At 35.2% G+C, this 17,004-nt stretch overlaps 2 protein-coding genes and 1 long non-coding RNA gene across 3 annotated transcripts; 2 read left to right on the top strand and 1 right to left on the bottom strand.

Moving 5' to 3' along the window:
* The first annotated feature begins 1,871 nt into the window (after positions 1-1,871).
* LOC147551191 (putative linoleate 9S-lipoxygenase 5) lies at positions 1,872-7,018 on the top strand. The gene is made up of 9 exons (XM_086671072.1): positions 1,872-2,505; positions 3,514-3,803; positions 3,891-4,131; positions 4,238-4,573; positions 4,658-4,743; positions 4,834-4,941; positions 5,034-5,338; positions 5,641-5,907; positions 6,056-7,018. Exons 1-9 carry the CDS (start codon positions 2,298-2,300, stop codon positions 6,825-6,827), a joined length of 2,613 nt encoding a protein of 870 aa, XP_086527198.1. The 5' UTR covers positions 1,872-2,297; the 3' UTR covers positions 6,828-7,018.
* Positions 7,019-10,163: 3,145 nt separating this feature from the next.
* Positions 10,164-15,250, top strand: LOC147551190 (ent-copalyl diphosphate synthase 1-like). The gene is made up of 13 exons (XM_086666646.1): positions 10,164-10,678; positions 10,758-10,813; positions 10,915-11,221; positions 11,390-11,576; positions 11,721-11,935; positions 12,024-12,144; positions 12,238-12,350; positions 12,448-12,790; positions 12,876-12,974; positions 13,055-13,303; positions 14,051-14,249; positions 14,453-14,689; positions 14,932-15,250. The coding sequence occupies exons 1-13, from the start codon at positions 10,465-10,467 to the stop codon at positions 15,172-15,174; spliced, it is 2,583 nt and encodes an 860-aa protein (XP_086522772.1). The 5' UTR covers positions 10,164-10,464; the 3' UTR covers positions 15,175-15,250.
* On the bottom strand, positions 13,995-16,470 carry LOC147551189 (uncharacterized). The gene is made up of 2 exons (XR_015237051.1): positions 14,524-16,470; positions 13,995-14,204 (listed from the first exon to the last, which is right to left on the bottom strand). It is a non-coding gene; the product is annotated as an uncharacterized LOC147551189 (long non-coding RNA).
* Between the last annotated feature and the right edge of the window lie 534 nt (positions 16,471-17,004).

Here is a 17,004-nt window from a genome sequence, read left to right as displayed (position 1 = left end):
GAAGTCGAATTCTTAAAAAAAACTTCCTTCGACCATAGTTGCATAAAAATAAAAGAGGTTTGGCGGCATATCTAATTATTTCGACCATGTCAAACCAATGGAAATAAATAATTACACAAACAAATACCTCTATGATTGGGGGGATTATTTAAGTCAAACTCATAATTCTTTTGATAGAGGTATTAATGTTAAGTTAATTGATTTATATTTTGTACTGACCTAAGGTTTTTTTAAAGAGTGGGGAGTTAATGATTTCTAAATTTTATTATATGACTACAACTATTAGTTATGTTGAATGTGCCCTGAATACAAGTCGATGTTTAATCTGTTGGTTCGCGACCCAAGTCGTTATAAAGAAATTTGGCTTGACCTATTTACTTATGCGTGTCCTAATCTTATAAGGGGTTGTTATCAATGTAAAATGTGTATCTTGAAATCGATTTGAGGAGAGAGTTAAAGACATGATTAAGTGTTAGGATTTTGTTAGCTACAAATATTTAAATTCTTCAGAAATTTATGTAATCTCTTACTATATCATTAAATCATTTTACTTTATGAAATAAAATAATGAGATTGTCAATCTAAGTGGTCCTAGGAGATCAATTTGAACCTTATATTGATACGAAAATTGGATTTCGATTTTCTAAGAAAAAGATTAGTAGAACCATTTGAAGAAAAAGATTTGGTTCAGAGTCAAGGAAATCTGGTACTAAACATAAAACATTATTTAAAATTGAACCATTATTGGTGGAACCATTATCGGTATATATTGTTTGAGAGATTCAATACCTAGGTTTCGACTTTGTATTATATATGAAGGATTTAGGGAAAAATATATAATAAACATTAAATAAACAAGGTCGATAGTTAGGTTTCAAAGATCATGAATATAGTTTTAATGTGAATGACTATATCCCCTTAGGAGACCTTTTCGTTTAGGCTTCTATTCAAACCTATGCAAGACACAAGAACAAAAGACGTTTTAAGTTTTTTTTTTCTTCTCTCCTCTCTGCCGGCATACTTATTACCTTTATATTTGAAGTTTTTTCTTCCGTTGTCTCTGCCGCCGTGCTTATATACCTTCGTTATATCTGTTAAGAATTCTTATGAAAGATATAAATCTTTTCATTATTAATCAATATAATCGGTGAAAAAAAATTAAATTTTACTCGTTAAAGTTTCGTTTGACAACCAAAAGTATTGGAAGTACTTCTGCTTAAAAAAAACAGTAAAAAAACTATAAATAGTAGTATATTTGTCAAACAAAAATGAGGTAAGCCTATGGATCCTCAAGAATATCTCCTATTATCTCAATGGACTTAAGGAAGATTATCTCACTATTATCTCAATGGACTTAAGGTAAGCGTATCGATCCTCAAGAATATATTAGTATGTGGAAGTGGTGGTGATCAGATTGAACTCGATTTTCTTACTCTTAATTGAAACTTAGCGAACGAAAATGAGGCCTTGCGAAGATAGACTCCCTTGGTGTCCGCCCATTTGATAGAGTCTAGAGGAGAGAGGACTCTCTTTCTTTCATCCAGCGAATGAGAGAAACAACGATCATATGGAATTAATCCTGACTCAAGGAAGTATAGCGACACTAGCTAAAGATTAAGATAGATACAAAGTCAATTCTCAAAGTCTTCACTAATTATCCATCCTCAACCACCCCAAACGGATAATTTGCCTCCTTCCGTTTAAATACATAAAAACAAACAGACTACGAAAAGGGAAAATAGAAAAGAATAGAACTATGAACTAGCTAGGGAAATTGGACTTTGAAATATGAGTTTCCAAAATAAAGAAAGAGGCAGTTTGTATCATTGATTAGGATAATCATATATTTAGTATACAAATCAAAGAAGATTACAACAACTTCGCAGAAATGATCCAACTAAAACATGTAAACTAGTCGGATATTTTAAATGTACAAATGGGTCCATGTCTACATAAACTTCTTACCTGAGACGTGTAAGTGGTGTGTCATGACGGCTAATTCTGGCCCAACTTTTTAGACACACATTTATGTGAAAGATATACATGTAGAAACAAGTTAGCCGAAAAAAAAAAAAAAAAAAAAAGTTAGCCGTCTTTATACATACAAGTTTATATTTACTAACATTGTTAATTATGTCAATTAGGCTTATAAATATATCCTAACTAATAAACCTAACCTCAACCAATTAACAACAAGACCTTGGCCCTTGCTAATATAATCTTGTTCTATCTTCTTCTTCTTCATTTCTTAGTTTCTTGTTCTAAGTCATCAAGTACTTGATCATATATTGTGGATTATGGAGGCAATTCAAAAGTGTTTAGGGTTTCACAAAGACGAAAGCTTATCGAAGACGAAGATAATAAAGATAAAAGGGAAAGTGGAGTTGATAAAGAAAAATGTATTGGATTTAACAGATGTTGGTGCTTCTTTCATTGATCGTATTTTTGAATTGTTTGGTAGAGGTGTCTCTTTTCAGCTTATCAGTTCAACTCATGCCGACCCAGGTTAGACTCACAAGTATTATCATCCCTATCGTATTTTTGTTTCATCTCTCTCTCTGTACAATTGATTCTAACAACCTTTTCGAATTTCGGTTACTACAGATGTAGGAGTTGCAAGAGGTTGAACTCTGTCTCTTCTTAGATTTGGTCTATCGTTAGATTCGGTCCATATGGTTGGGCAAATTCCCACATAACTCCCTAGTTTATCACCATATTCCAACCTGACCCCGTATCTTTAACGAAACACCTAGACGACCCTTTTTAAAGTTTCCAATCATTTAGATATGAACCCTTGGAACCTCTAAGTTTGCGTTTTAGGTCATTAATGACTAACATATGTACCGAGGGGCAAACCTGCATAGGGGCATCGGGGCGAGCACATCGCCATGTCCCCCCCTGATTCGACAATAAAAATATGTACATCTATTCATGATAGTAATTACCGCACTAATTGTATAAGAATGTATGCTCTTCCTCACAAGCTTGAGTCTAGCTGAGATGGTTAGGCGTCTCTTTTATGTTAATTGTTTACAAGATCAATTCTTTTCGTTTATTTACTTACCTCCTTATTAAAACGGTTAATTGAAGATGCCTCTTTTCTCACTGGTAATTGGACTAACTCCATCAACTAACTAGTTTCGCGAAATAGGTTAAAACAAATTTATTTTAAGGGCGTGTTTTGTGTGCTATTTTTGGAATTCTATGAGTTTGAACTTTTAGTTGCTTTGGTGTATTATCAGTTAGTTCCAATGATTGAAATCCTGACCAAACGCCCCGCTACATGGTTTAAAAGAAAAAAAAACAAACAAGTGAAACCGATGCTCAAGGGACATAGAGGAAGTGCGAAAGAATTTCTAAATATATACAGCCTAATATGTGAAAAATATCTTAAGAATAGTCCCACATGAACCAAATATAACCCGAAAATGAAGTTTATAAAGATCACGAGTAACTAGTAAGTGAAAGATTCCAAACTTAAAAATGAAAATAATATTTTGATTAATGATTTAGATAATGAAATGAGAGGAATGTTGGGAAAAGAAGCCTACTTAGAAGATTGGATCAAGAAGATAACAACTGTGGTAGCTGGCCCATCCGAATTCGATGTCACATTCGAATGGGATGAATCTTTTGGGGTTCCCGGGGCTTTCTTGATCAAGAACTTTCACCACACACAGTTCTTCCTCAAAACTCTCATTCTTGAAGACTTCCCTGGATTCCCACCTATTCACTTTATATGCAACTCTTGGGTTTATCCGGTTCACCGTTACAAATATAACCGGGTGTTCTTCTCTAACCAGGTAAATATACAACACAAGTCATAACTGAATTACCTAACTTAACTGAATTACCTGTAAGGAATTTAGTTAACTGATTTTATGTTGCAGAGTTACCTCACAAGTCAAACACCCGAACCTCTAGTTAAGTATAGGGAAGACGAGCTAAAGAATCTTCGAGGAGACGGAACAGGAGAACTCAAGGAGTGGGACCGAGTTTATGACTATGCTTTGTACAATGATTTGGGAGACCCAGATAGTGGACCAAACAATGCTCGCCCGATTCTTGGGAATTCGACAGCGTTACCTTATCCTCGGAGAGGAAGAACGGGGCGAAAACCCACAAAGAAAGGTTAAATTCTTCCATGGCTAAATTGATATAGTTGAAGTAAATTTTATCTATGTTAATGGAGTCTTAACTATTGTTTGTGTTTTCCTCAAATTTTTCGATTGAACAGATCCCAACTATGAGAGTAGATTGTTCTTATTGAACCTAGACATTTATGTTCCAAGAGACGAGCGATTTGGTCATGTGAAGATGTCCGATTTTCTAACATACGGTTTGAAGTCAGTAGTTCAGGTTTTGATCCCCGAAATAAAATCATTATGTGACAAAACAGTAAACGAATTTGATAGCTTCGATGACTTGTCAAAGCTTTACAAAGGAGGAATTAAACTACCCGGAGATACACTGAAGTCAATATCGAACGCTATCCCCTTACAAATGCTTAAAGAAATCTTTCGTACCGATGGTGAAAACTTACTACAATTCCCTCTGCCACAAGTTATAAAAGGTATTCTTAACTCTTAAGTCCATTTGAGTAGTAAATATAAAGTAAAAGAGTAGGAGACTAACTCTTGATATTGTTTTACTGCAGAAAATGAGTTTGCTTGGCGATCCGATGAAGAATTCGGACGAGAAATGCTTGCAGGAGTGAATCCCATTTCCATCCGCCTTCTTGAGGTATATAAAACTTAAGAAACTAACATAACTCATTTGGCTTCTAAACATACATCTGTAATGATTTTTTTTTTCAATTTCGAAATTTTGCAGGAATTTCCTCCAACTAGTAAGCTTGATCCTAAAAGTTATGGAGATCACACAAGTTCAATAACGAAAGGACATATTGAGAAAAACCTAAATGGTCTTACAGTAGAAGAGGTATTAGTCTAGGATTCTCTAATCCGTAAATTTTCGAACAAACCGATTTCGATAGGATTTTGTATTGAAAATGTGAAGTTTAATTGTTGCAGGCTTTGGAAAACAACAAGTTATTCATATTAGATCATCATGATACATTAATCCCATACTTGAACCGTATAAATACGACAACAACGAAAACGTACGCATCAAGAACACTACTCTTATTGAAAGAGGATGGAACCTTGAAGCCTTTAGCTATTGAGCTGAGCTTGGTGCACCCAGATGGTGAGCAATATGGTGCTGTCAACAAGGTCTATACACCGGCTCAAGAAGGGGTTGAAGGTTCAATCTGGCAGCTAGCCAAAGCTTATGCAGCTGTGAATGACTCTGGTGTTCATCAACTCATTAGCCACTGGTACTACTTTCAAGCTACACATGCCATTTAGGCGCCCGATCTAATCCCACTCTGGTCCAAAAAAATTGCGAGTACCGACGGATATTGGGCACGAAAACTTGATTATATGTCAAAAGAAAAGGAACAAGCGCGCATATTTTTTACGCAGCCCACTTGAGATGTTAACTACCCATGTGCGCCCGACCCAACCTGATTCCTACCCCTATTTCTAGCTGATCCACTCGACGGTTATAAAATAGTCATTTTCCTTGTACTTTTTTTTATCTTTACAGAAGCTTGAAACAATTTTATTATTGATGCAGGTTGAATACCCATGCAGTAATCGAGCCATTTGTAATTGCTACTAATAGACAACTAAGTGTTCTTCACCCCATCCATAAGCTTCTGCAACCACATTATCGAGATACAATGAATATCAATGCTTTGGCTCGACAGATTCTCATTAGTGCTGGTGGTGTTCTTGAGCGAACTGTATTTCCCGCGAAATATGCTATGGAATTGTCTGCTGTGATCTATAAAACTCAGTGGGTTTTCACAGAGCAGGCACTCCCTGCAGATCTCATTAAGAGGTAATCAGGAAATACCCTAAACCCACACACACTCGTATATATATATATAGTTAGATAGATAATATAGAAAATATAAGCTAAGTTCAACTAGTACATACATTGTCATGCCTCCATCTAACTTCTATCTTCTTTTGTTGACCCAATCCAGAGGAATGGCAGTTCCAGACCGAGAACAAGAGCATGGCCTACGCCTACTGATCAAAGACTACCCATATGCGGTAGATGGGCTTGAGATTTGGTCCGCTATCAAAAACTGGGTCCATGAATACTGTTTATACTACTACCCGACCGACAACTTGATCCAGGAAGACACAGAGCTTCAATCCTGGTGGGAGGAGCTTCGAACCGTAGGCCATGGTGACAAGAAAGACGAACCGTGGTGGCCAAAGATGCAAACACTATCGGAATTAACTCAATCCTGCACCATTATCATATGGATAGCTTCAGCACTTCATGCCGCAGTGAATTTCGGGCAATACCCATATGCAGGTTATCTTCCAAACAGACCAACCGTGAGTAGACGATTCATGCCGGAATCAGGAACTCCAGAATATCGGGAACTTGAGGAGAAACCAGATTCGGCTTTCTTAAAAACAATCACTAGTCAACTACAAACACTACTTGGTGTGTCATTGATTGAAGTTTTGTCTAGGCATTCTTCTGATGAAGTATATCTAGGACAAAGAGATTACCCTGATCATTGGACTTCAGATGAAAGACCACTTGAAGCATTTAAGAGATTTGGTCAAAAATTGGTGGAAACTGAGAATAGAATTATGGAAATGAACAAAGAAGAGAAATGGAAGAATAGGGTTGGGCCAGTAAATATGCCATATACATTGTTGTTTCCAAATACTTCAGATACTACCAGAGTTGGTGGGCTTACAGGCAAGGGAATTCCTAACAGTGTCTCCATTTAAAAACCTTAATTGGTTTCTAAATTCTTAACCCATTTGTTTGATTGTTTTGTTATATGGCTTGTTGATTTTGTAATTATGATTGGTGTTGTTTGTGAGAGGAGAGAGGGTATTGAGATTGGTGTTGTTTGTCATATACAATTCCTTGAAATATTCATGAATTTGTGAATGGAAGAGAACATTTATTTTGTGTACGCATTTAATCAAGCATTTGAAGAGTAAATGGACGAGAATGCTAGGTTGTGAGACTACTTAACCCCCTACACTTTTGACCGTCTGGATAAAAAGAACAAATGGGAGAGATAGGTTTAAGGGCAATATTGTCATTTCCCGAAAATAATTTCTCGTTATCCGTTATTATCATACGCTCAAGTAAGCAGACAATCTATCTCTAATGCCTCGTAGTCATGACAACTTCTCTACGCACTCTCATTTGAGGGCAATATTGTCATTTCTAAAAAAAAAATTCTTTTCATTTGATATTATCATACGATCGAGTAAGCGGACAATCTATCCCTAATGTCTCTCGTAGTAATGACTACTTCAGAGATATTCTTACCCTCTACATACACTCTCATTTATTCCGTTAGTTCATTACGTATATTATCCTAACAAAATATCGTAAACAAAATATTCTTACATCCGATTGGGTCCACAGGTAAGAAAATATTGGGTGTGAATAGTGAAAATGTATGACACTTAATATCCTGCACTTATCAAATATGTGAAAAGAAACAAAATTATTTTAAGTGGAAACTGAGTAAACACCTTTTGGAAGTTTCACTGCTTTTGTTTGGGCCAAATCAAGAAAAGATGAAGTAGTTGTAATTCCAAAGAACTAACAATTAAGAGGTCCTTGAAAAAGATGATCTAACATTTGATATGTTGGTCTTAATAAACCATTAGTTGCATAAAAATGCAATGGTGGGTTTTGAGAATAATGCAATGAATTTGGCAAAAAAGTAAATTGTTCTCATACCCAATTGTTTTTCGAATTACTAATATTGGTTGTCACTAAACTTAACCTATTTAGCCAATTGAAATATATATTTTTTTTATATCGATTCAAAGAGAAAAATATATAATCAAAATATTAGCTAGTAAGGAAGTAGTGGGTTTTAAAGCTACGACTATTTCCTTTATTCATTTTCCGCTCTTTTTGTTTCTTTTAAACGTTATATTTCTGATTTTTAATTAAATGTGTCTTTCTAGGAAAAAAAAATACCAGATAGTATAAGAGCTCATGTACAAAATTAACTTCTTTTTTTTGTGTGTGTTTTCCTTAGTAGTGCTAGGATGCAGTTTAATTTTTTTTTTTTTGCTATGGTAATATCATCTCTATTGTCATTTCCTACCTAAAGATGAATAAGGCCAAAATTGGAGAGAGAGAAAGAGATGCTTCAACCAACTGATCATCAATTCTATGTTGGTTGTCTATCAAAATTGGTCTTTCACTAAAACAGTATCCAAACAAGTCTGTTTCTACATGTCCCACATCTGCTGGGCCTTTTAAAAACACCACCTCTGCCAGATATTTTTGGTTATGGGCAAAGTCTCCTGGTTGACCCTTGATGTCTTTGTGAAACTAACAAAGACAAAATGTCCTTTAACTTGACTCGCTTCTTGTCTTACTATTCAGACTGTTAAATAGGGTCAAGGAGACAGACAACCTAGCATTGTTGTTTGTGAATTCAAATAAAACAACAAAAATAGAAATTATAAGGGCACACCCTATACTCTAATTAGCTTACATTGACTTTTTGAGAATAAACAATACATTAAACATATAACTTACATAGTTTAGACATCTAACGTGAAAAAAAATTACAACAGGAGGACTAAATTGTAACAAAGTTAACCATATAGGGTGCATATGTCAAGATTTAAATATGTTGAACTAAACATGAAGCCGCGAGATTATGTGCAGCCTGATTGCAATTTCTTGGACAGTAAGATAATGTCATGTTTCTGCCACACATGCATCGACAAAGACCGTCGATTTTGTGATAGAGACGCCATTGTATGTTTGGATCAATGGTGGAGAGGAGGTCTATCAAAACCTTAAGTCCCCTTGGATTATATAAGGTCCCAAACCCATTTCGTCCGCCAGATTCATTCCAACCTGAAACACTAGAGCTTCGCTATGCAGCGTGGAAATGGACTCGAAGTTTAGGGTTTTCGTTCAGACAGTTGCTCCAGTGGAATTTCTAGCTATGGCGGCACAAAATGCCTCCGAAAATTGAAACGAATCATCGAAGTTTATCTTGATGACTCCTAATGGAGGAAGAAGCCAATTTTGTGTCTGCAAGGAAGAATTAGTCGATGAAGATTCAAAATAGTCAGAGACACGCCTGAGTTATTCCTTCGTATTTTAAAACATTGACTTGCCCCATATATGTGCAAGTATTTTAAAACAATTTTTTTCGGAAGTCCGAACATGGAGAACTAACATAACTCGTATAATTATAAAATGTACACTATACGTTATTATTTCCCTAACCTACCAAATTGTCGTATAAGTGATTGTGGTTCATAATAATATTCAAGTCTTTATATCATATGTGTGTAGTCAAGTCACAAGTGTGTACCCAATAAATGTTTAGATTAGTCATGTTCAATCAATTCATAGATATCTAAAGTTTAACAAATAAATGGAGTTTAGGGATGAGATATGAACTTATTAAATATGAAAGGGATTCTCAATTACAAGGTACCCAAGGATTTGAAGGTGCTTATGGTTGGAAGGAACCTAAAGAAAGAATCATTAATTTGAAGTTTTACCAAGTCACATTAGAATACATTAAACACTAAAAACAAACCCTTAAAAGTTGTCCCAACTCTTATAGCCTTTTCAAACTGATTACATATGTTTGTACTTGTATTCATGTCTTTAACAAAGTTTTAAAGATGCATGTAAATGTTCATGAAAAATGACTTCATCAAGCCAACTAGAACTCTATTTTTTTTTTTTTTTTGCTTCTTTTATATATTACTAGTCAGTGCATTATCTATGTATGGGTGGTTCTATAGTGGATCACCGCGCTATAGACCTTGCAACTGCAAGCACGATTGCTAAAGTGGTCGTGGTGTGGCGAGTCTGTTTCAAAAAAAAATTTATACCCAAATGGGGGAAAGAGGAGTTTTTGGTCATTGCCTTCAGCATAAAGATAGATGATATTAGGTTTCTTTCTAAAGGGTAGTGATAGCCAATCTGGTTGAAAGCTTAGATGATCAACATCCACTCTCTATTAGGCACTAGGGGAGGTGAGATTGAATCCTATAACCTAAGTAAAAAAGGTATCTTTCATCAAAAAAAAAAAAAGTAAAAAAGGTATATATATATATATATATCTATTATAAAGAGAGAGAAAGAGAGAGATGTTGCATTCTATTTCAATTATAGACAAAACTAAAAGGTGTAATTAATAAAATAAAAATTGACAAAATAGTAGAAACAGAGAGAACAGAGAAAGCAATATAAAAGTGCCCTCACTTTCACAATTTTGGATGATCCCATGCATCCCTTCATGGGAATCTCTTCGGAATTCGTTTCTGTTTCCTTCTTTCTCTTCCCCTTTAAATTCTCTCCTCCATTTCTCTTCTCTCCACCACCACCACCACCGCCTTCTCCTCCTCAACAATGACTTCTCTCCGGCTACCCACAACCTTTATTCACAACACCACTCACTCATCTCCACTCCCCTCCTTCCCCAATCTCTTCCCTTTCAACCTCAATTCAAAATCCAATTTTCTTTCAATCGGTTTTCGCTCTATCAACCTTCGAAACACACAAGACAATATTCATTTTCTCTGTTCTTCGACTTACAATGCCTTATCTATACATCATTCTCAAAGTAAGCAACACAGATATATAGATAGATAGATAATCATATAATGTATGAGGGTTAATAATGAAAATTTGTTTTATTGCAGGACAATTTATAGAATGGGAAGAGGAAACAGAGCAAATTGAAAGAGAAGGGTTTAAGGTATAACTTTGAATTTTAGTTTTTTAAGGGGTGTAATTTAAGTATATATATTATAATTATAAAAGTGGGTTTGAGCAAAAGTTAATTTTTATTTAATGAAGGTTTTGGAATCAAAAGATGTAGTTAGAGAAAGAATTAATAGGATCAAATCAATGTTGAGTTCAATGGGAGATGGAGAAATAAGCATTTCAGCTTATGATACAGCTTGGGTAGCCCTTGTTAAAGATGTTAATGGAAATGGGTCACCTCAATTCCCTTCTAGCATTCAATGGATCGTCGAAAATCAGCTCCCCGACGGTTCTTGGGGCGATCGATTTATATTTTCAGCTCATGATCGGATTATTAACACTTTAGCTTGTGTTATTGCTTTGAAAACTTGGAATATTTACCCTGGAAAATGTGAAAAAGGTACTAACTTTATTTAAATAATTGTATCACTTTAATTATAATCTTATCCACACGATCTTCGAAGAATTTTTGTATCTCGATGTAGGCTAGGCTACGTAATCTTTCTTTTTATTATTAATTATGTCATTCGAGGTGTGATTAAGTTATATAAATACTTGTCTTAAACAGGGTTACACTTCATTAGGAAAAATATGTGTAAACTCGACGATGAGAACACTACTCACATGCCCATAGGGTTTGAAGTTGTATTTCCTTCTCTTATGGAAATCGCTCATAAATTAGGTTTAGAAGTTCCGGACGAGAATTCTTCTGCGTTGCAAGACATATACAATAAGAGAAAGTTAAAGCTTCAAAGGTAATACTGCAAATTTATATTCATGTTCCTACTTATTTCGAATTTTTTTTACGAGGTAAATAAAAGGTGTTATTGTGATGTAATTGATCATTATGGTTTGTTTGTTTGTCTGTCTGTCGTTCTGTCTATGTCGGTGTGTTATAGGATACCTAAAGAAATGATGCATGTAGTCCCTACAACCCTACTACATAGCTTGGAAGGAATGGGTGATTTAGATTGGGAAAAGCTTCTCAAGTTGCAATCCTTTGATGGTTCTTTCTTGTTTTCTCCATCTTCCACTGCATTTGCTCTTATGCAAACTAATGATGAAAAATGCCTTCACTATCTTCAAAAGGCTGTCCAAAGATTCAATGGAGGAGGTAAGCCCATTTCACACTCTCCTCTCTCTCTCTCTCTCCTTGTATATATATATATGCCTAATTTAATAATTATGGTGTTTCTTTTCAGTACCAAATGTCTACCCGGTCGACATGTTCGAGCGTGTTTGGGCGGTTGATCGTATGGAACGTCTTGGAATTTCTCGGTATTTTCAGTCGGAAATTAAAGAATGTTTGGAGTATGTATACAGGTAAAATACATGTATATTTACTCAACTTATTACTAATTAAAACCCAACTCATTCTCACACTCTTGTTACATTCGAAAAAAAAAAAATTGACAGACATTGGACTAAAAATGGAGTTTGTTGGGCAAGAAACTCGAAAGTATACGATATTGATGATACGGCTATGGGTTTTAGGCTCCTAAGGTTATACGGGTACGATCTATCTGCAGGTAAATAATTAATCAAAATTTTAAAAGAAAATTAGCTAACATTGTTATATTACCATGCAAACTTCAATTAGTCATTTGATTAAGTTAATAATTGCAGATGTTTTTAAACAATTTGAGAAGGATGGTGAATTCTTTTGCTTTAAAGGACAATCTACTCAGGCTGTAACAGGAATATATAACCTATTTAGGGCTTCTCAGCTGTCTTTCCCTGAAGAAACAATTTTATCAGAAGCTAAATCATTTTCATTGAAATTTCTTCTCGAAAAACAAGCTTCCAATCAACTTCTCGATAAGTGGATAATAACCAAGGACTTGCCCGGTGAGGTAGGATACGCTCTTGACGTTCCATGGTATGCTAGTCTACCACGTGTTGAGACGAGATTTTATATCGAACAATATGGTGGAGAAGACGATGTTTGGATTGGAAAAACACTCTATAGGTACATTATATTACTCAATTATTTTTTTTTTAGGTTTTTAAAAATTCATTTATAAATTTATTTTTTATTGATTAAATGCAAACAGGATGCCTAATGTGAATAATAACACTTATCTTGAGCTAGCAAAAATAGACTACAACAATTGCCAAACACTACATCAACATGAGTGGCTAGATATCCAAAAGTAAGTTACAAAACTACACTCTTAATTACTAAAACACCACTATGATTTGTTTTTCCTGATCAAGAGGACACAATGAACAGGTGGTATAAAGAACACAACCTTGGCTTGTTTGGAGTAGATGGAAGAAAATTACTTGAAGCTTATTTTCTGGCATCTTCGACTATATTCGAACCTGAAAGGTCAATAGAGAGACTAGCGTGGGCACAAACGTCTGTTCTAGTGCAAGCAGTTTCGTCATACTTTAAAGAGATCTCAGCTGACCGAAAAAAATCTTTTATCGACAAATTTATCACCGCTAGCTGCAAAATAAGAAATAATATTCAAAACAGGTATGTAATTTTTAATCTTTTTTATTCTATATTTTAACTATTTTTAAATTTATATGAGACTCAGCTTCTAAAAGAGAAGATAACAAGAAAAGACCACTCTCCAAATGTTGTCTGTTTTCTTGAAGATCTGAAAAATCTGAATCAAATTTGTGTATAATTTACGTGTATAATTTAGTTATTTTATACGTCTATTTCTGTAATAAAATCAATTCTTCAGAAAATTTCTCTCTCAAATACAAACTCGTTTTTATAACGGAAAATACAAGCATTAAATACAAAAAATTGTTTTAAGAAACAAACATCTATTTCCCTAGTGAAATCAAATTTTTCTCTCAAATTCAGACTTGTTTGGGAACTTTAAAACACAAACATTACCTTGGTCGAGAGGAACATTATATACCCTTCTAATATACTACGATTATTCTTGTTAAGCACGGGTGAGGCTAAACCATCTAATTATGTGGACTTAAGTGAAAATCGAATAAGATTTTGCAAGTTGTTCGCTTCTGTGCATTTCAACATAGACTAAGCCATTGTACATTATATTAATAAGTTTCACAAGTCTATCAGTTTTTCTATAATTTGACCAAAAAAATTCACTCTAACCCTAGGTGGAAGGAGTCCTCAAGACTGAATGTGAACCCATATCCTGTTTCTAGCTTTAGAATTTATGAAAGTCCCAAGAACGGCCTTTCAGTACTGAACTTTTATTAGTCTTTTTCTTCATGTGGGTTTGCTGTTTTGTAGGAGAAGGAAAAGAACAAGATCATTATCATCATCACCATTGTCAATATTGAACAAGACAAGAGCAATATCACAAGTATGGGGATCCTATGATGAAGATGAACAACTTCTTCTCCAAGCTCTTGTCTCCACTCTTCACCATCTTTCCTTGGATATACTGGTTTGTCACGGAAACGATGTTCACCGTCAATTACTACAAATTGTAAGTCTATATCTTTACATGAAAAACACCAAAGCACTTTTCCCAAACAATATAATATATATACAAGTCTATATTTTCATACGAAAAACACCAAAATACTTATCCCAAACACTACAATATATATCATGTGCGCGTGTGTGTTGTAGTTTTGTGCGTGTTTTTAATGTTTCTTTTTTTGTTTTTGGTGGTGGGGATGAATGAAGTGGGAGACACATTTGATGCAAAACGACGAAAAAGAGAGAGACCATGACGAAGCAATGCTATTAGTACGTACAATAACATTATGTAGCGGTGGTTCACACCTCTCTAAGGAGGAGATTTTGCTGTCTCATCACCCTCACCTCCATCGTCTCGTTTCTCTCGCTAGCTCTCTTTGTCATCAACTCATTTCTAGACGCCGTCGTTTCCTTCCTCATCCCAATCATAATAAATCCAACAAGGTAGCTGCAAATATACATCAATCCATTAGCAATTCAAACATATAATATATAATTGGGTAACCCCTCAGTACTCACAGGGACCATGTTGTTTTGGGGCTATTGGCATACTCCAATTGACTCGGCCGAGTCAACTCGGTTAAGTCTACTAGGTTTGTCTTGATTGGAACAAAACAATGTAAATACTGCAAGAAAGTAATTAGAATGCAACAAATTAGTTATATAAACTAAATGCTTGTTAACAGGTCCACAACTTGAACATAAACGGGTCAAGCACAGAACAAGGAGAAGAAGAAGACATGGAAATGATGTTAATCGAATCAAACATGCAAGAACTTGCACAATGTGTCCTTGAGAATGATGGCATTGATCGGAAAATTAAGAAGACGTTCCTTGACGTTGTTAAGAGTTACTACTACACCGCTTACTTCTCGCCCGCCATTATCGACCATCACATTGCCAAGGTGCTCTTTGAAAGGGTAGCTTGACGAAAAATTTTGTTAAATGTTTTAAAGAAAATGTATGTATTTCATTTCTCAAATAATTCCATATGTGATTATCAAATTTATGTGAAGAGTATACAAATATTCTCGTGTGTGCGCATGCCAATGACAATTCCAATGCTAAAAAATGATTTTGAATGTACGGGTACTAGAGTATAAGTACGTAAACATAAAAGAGATTGACGTAAACACGTAGGCAGAAACTGAACTTCTGTTGAAGCTTCCGCCCGTACTAAACACTGCCATGGGACTTGATCCAAGATGAGAGGAAACAACCAAGAGGGCCCCTTTTTAAACTTATTAAGATATTAAAATGAAATCCATAATATATTTTATTTTAAGCAGACAAGATCTCACAATATCTAATTGATGTTTGATCTTTCTCAATTATGGAATATCACAAAGCTTTACACGATTTTACATGTAAATTTTGACCCAAACAATTCAACGTTTGCTCCTCGCAATTGAGGTTCCCCTAAACAAGGTTGTTGCTTTTATAAACTTTAAGCAATCAGAAACACAAAAAAGAAATCGAGGAAAATGTATAAAAATGACATAATTGAGTTAGTACAGTCAGATCAATCTGACTCGTCCCGTTCCCATGACATATTTTCTTCTTAATTATCAGTCAGATCAATAGCCAATGCTATGAAAAACAGGGAGAAGAGATATGGCTCCCACAAAAGTAAAGCCTTATCCTGTCTAAGAAAAGAAATAAAGCTTTCTTTTCACTCCTCAATTTCAACACATAGATAAAGAGTGAGAAAGAGAGATGGATAATAGCATTATGATTCTGCATGGGAGGTAGGGCTGGAGAGAGAGAGAGTGAGAGAGAGAGAGAGAGAGAGAGAGAGAGAGAGAGAGAGAGAGAGAGTAGGCTGGAGTAGAAATTTTTGTAGAATAAGAGAGAGAGAGAGATATATACTCCATTATAATGATGGAGATGAAGAAGAAGATGATGATAGTGAACTAAAGAGAAGATATAAGGACAGAATGAACCTTATCTCGGCAACTTTTTAGATATGTGTGTGTGTGTGAGTGAGCAGTAGACGTCGACCCTGTATTGTCCTATAAATGGTGTACAAGTGGCCAACAGCAACGACAATCATCAGCTTCTTACATGTAATGGTGGGAGCCCTGCCTACCATTCTATTTGTCCAAATGGGAATGAAAGAAAAATATTCTCAAGGGATTCTGTCAACTAAAAGTGGTCTTCTTTTAGTAGGAGTGAGTGGAGGTACTACTGCTACTACTGCTTGTACTGGTTTATCTCACTCAATCAGAGAATCATATCTAATGTCTGTTTCAGATATCAACTATTCCAAGTTCCTAAAGCTTCTCGATCTAACACTATCAAACAGCTGGTCAGAGTGGTACTTTGGCCCACTCAGACTCTGAGCTAAACAGTAAGATGCTGAGGAGAAAACTCATCTACGACCTAAACAGTAAGATGCTAAAGAGTTCGGTGTCCGAAATATCTTAGTTTCAGCATGCCAGTAGGTTAGTTGTATTATGCGTCCCTGATGATTCAAAACATATAATTCAACAGTATCTTACTCAAGTATATTCAAAGTTCAAAGTGGAACAAGTGTGATCTATAGCTATGATAAACAAGACGTAAATCGAACAACTACAGTGGCAATATATGCAAAAGATGTAAAAAGACAGAAGAGTTTACCTTTCTACCGCTTCAGCGTTCCAGCCACAGCAATACAGTATGAAATGGACATTGACAAAACCTGAAATATCGATATGGTTGAGTGAATTTTGAAACAGAGCAGGAAAAGAGCGGATACGATAGCTGTTAAAAACACT

Source organism: Eschscholzia californica, unplaced genomic scaffold, assembly GCF_041429995.1.
Source record: "Eschscholzia californica isolate CP2 unplaced genomic scaffold, dmEscCali1.0.p SCAF_3, whole genome shotgun sequence".
In the NCBI taxonomy this organism is placed as follows: Eukaryota; Viridiplantae; Streptophyta; class Magnoliopsida; order Ranunculales; family Papaveraceae; genus Eschscholzia; species Eschscholzia californica.
Note: the sequence above shows the minus strand (reverse complement) of the source record. Positions and strands in the feature narration are given on the sequence as shown.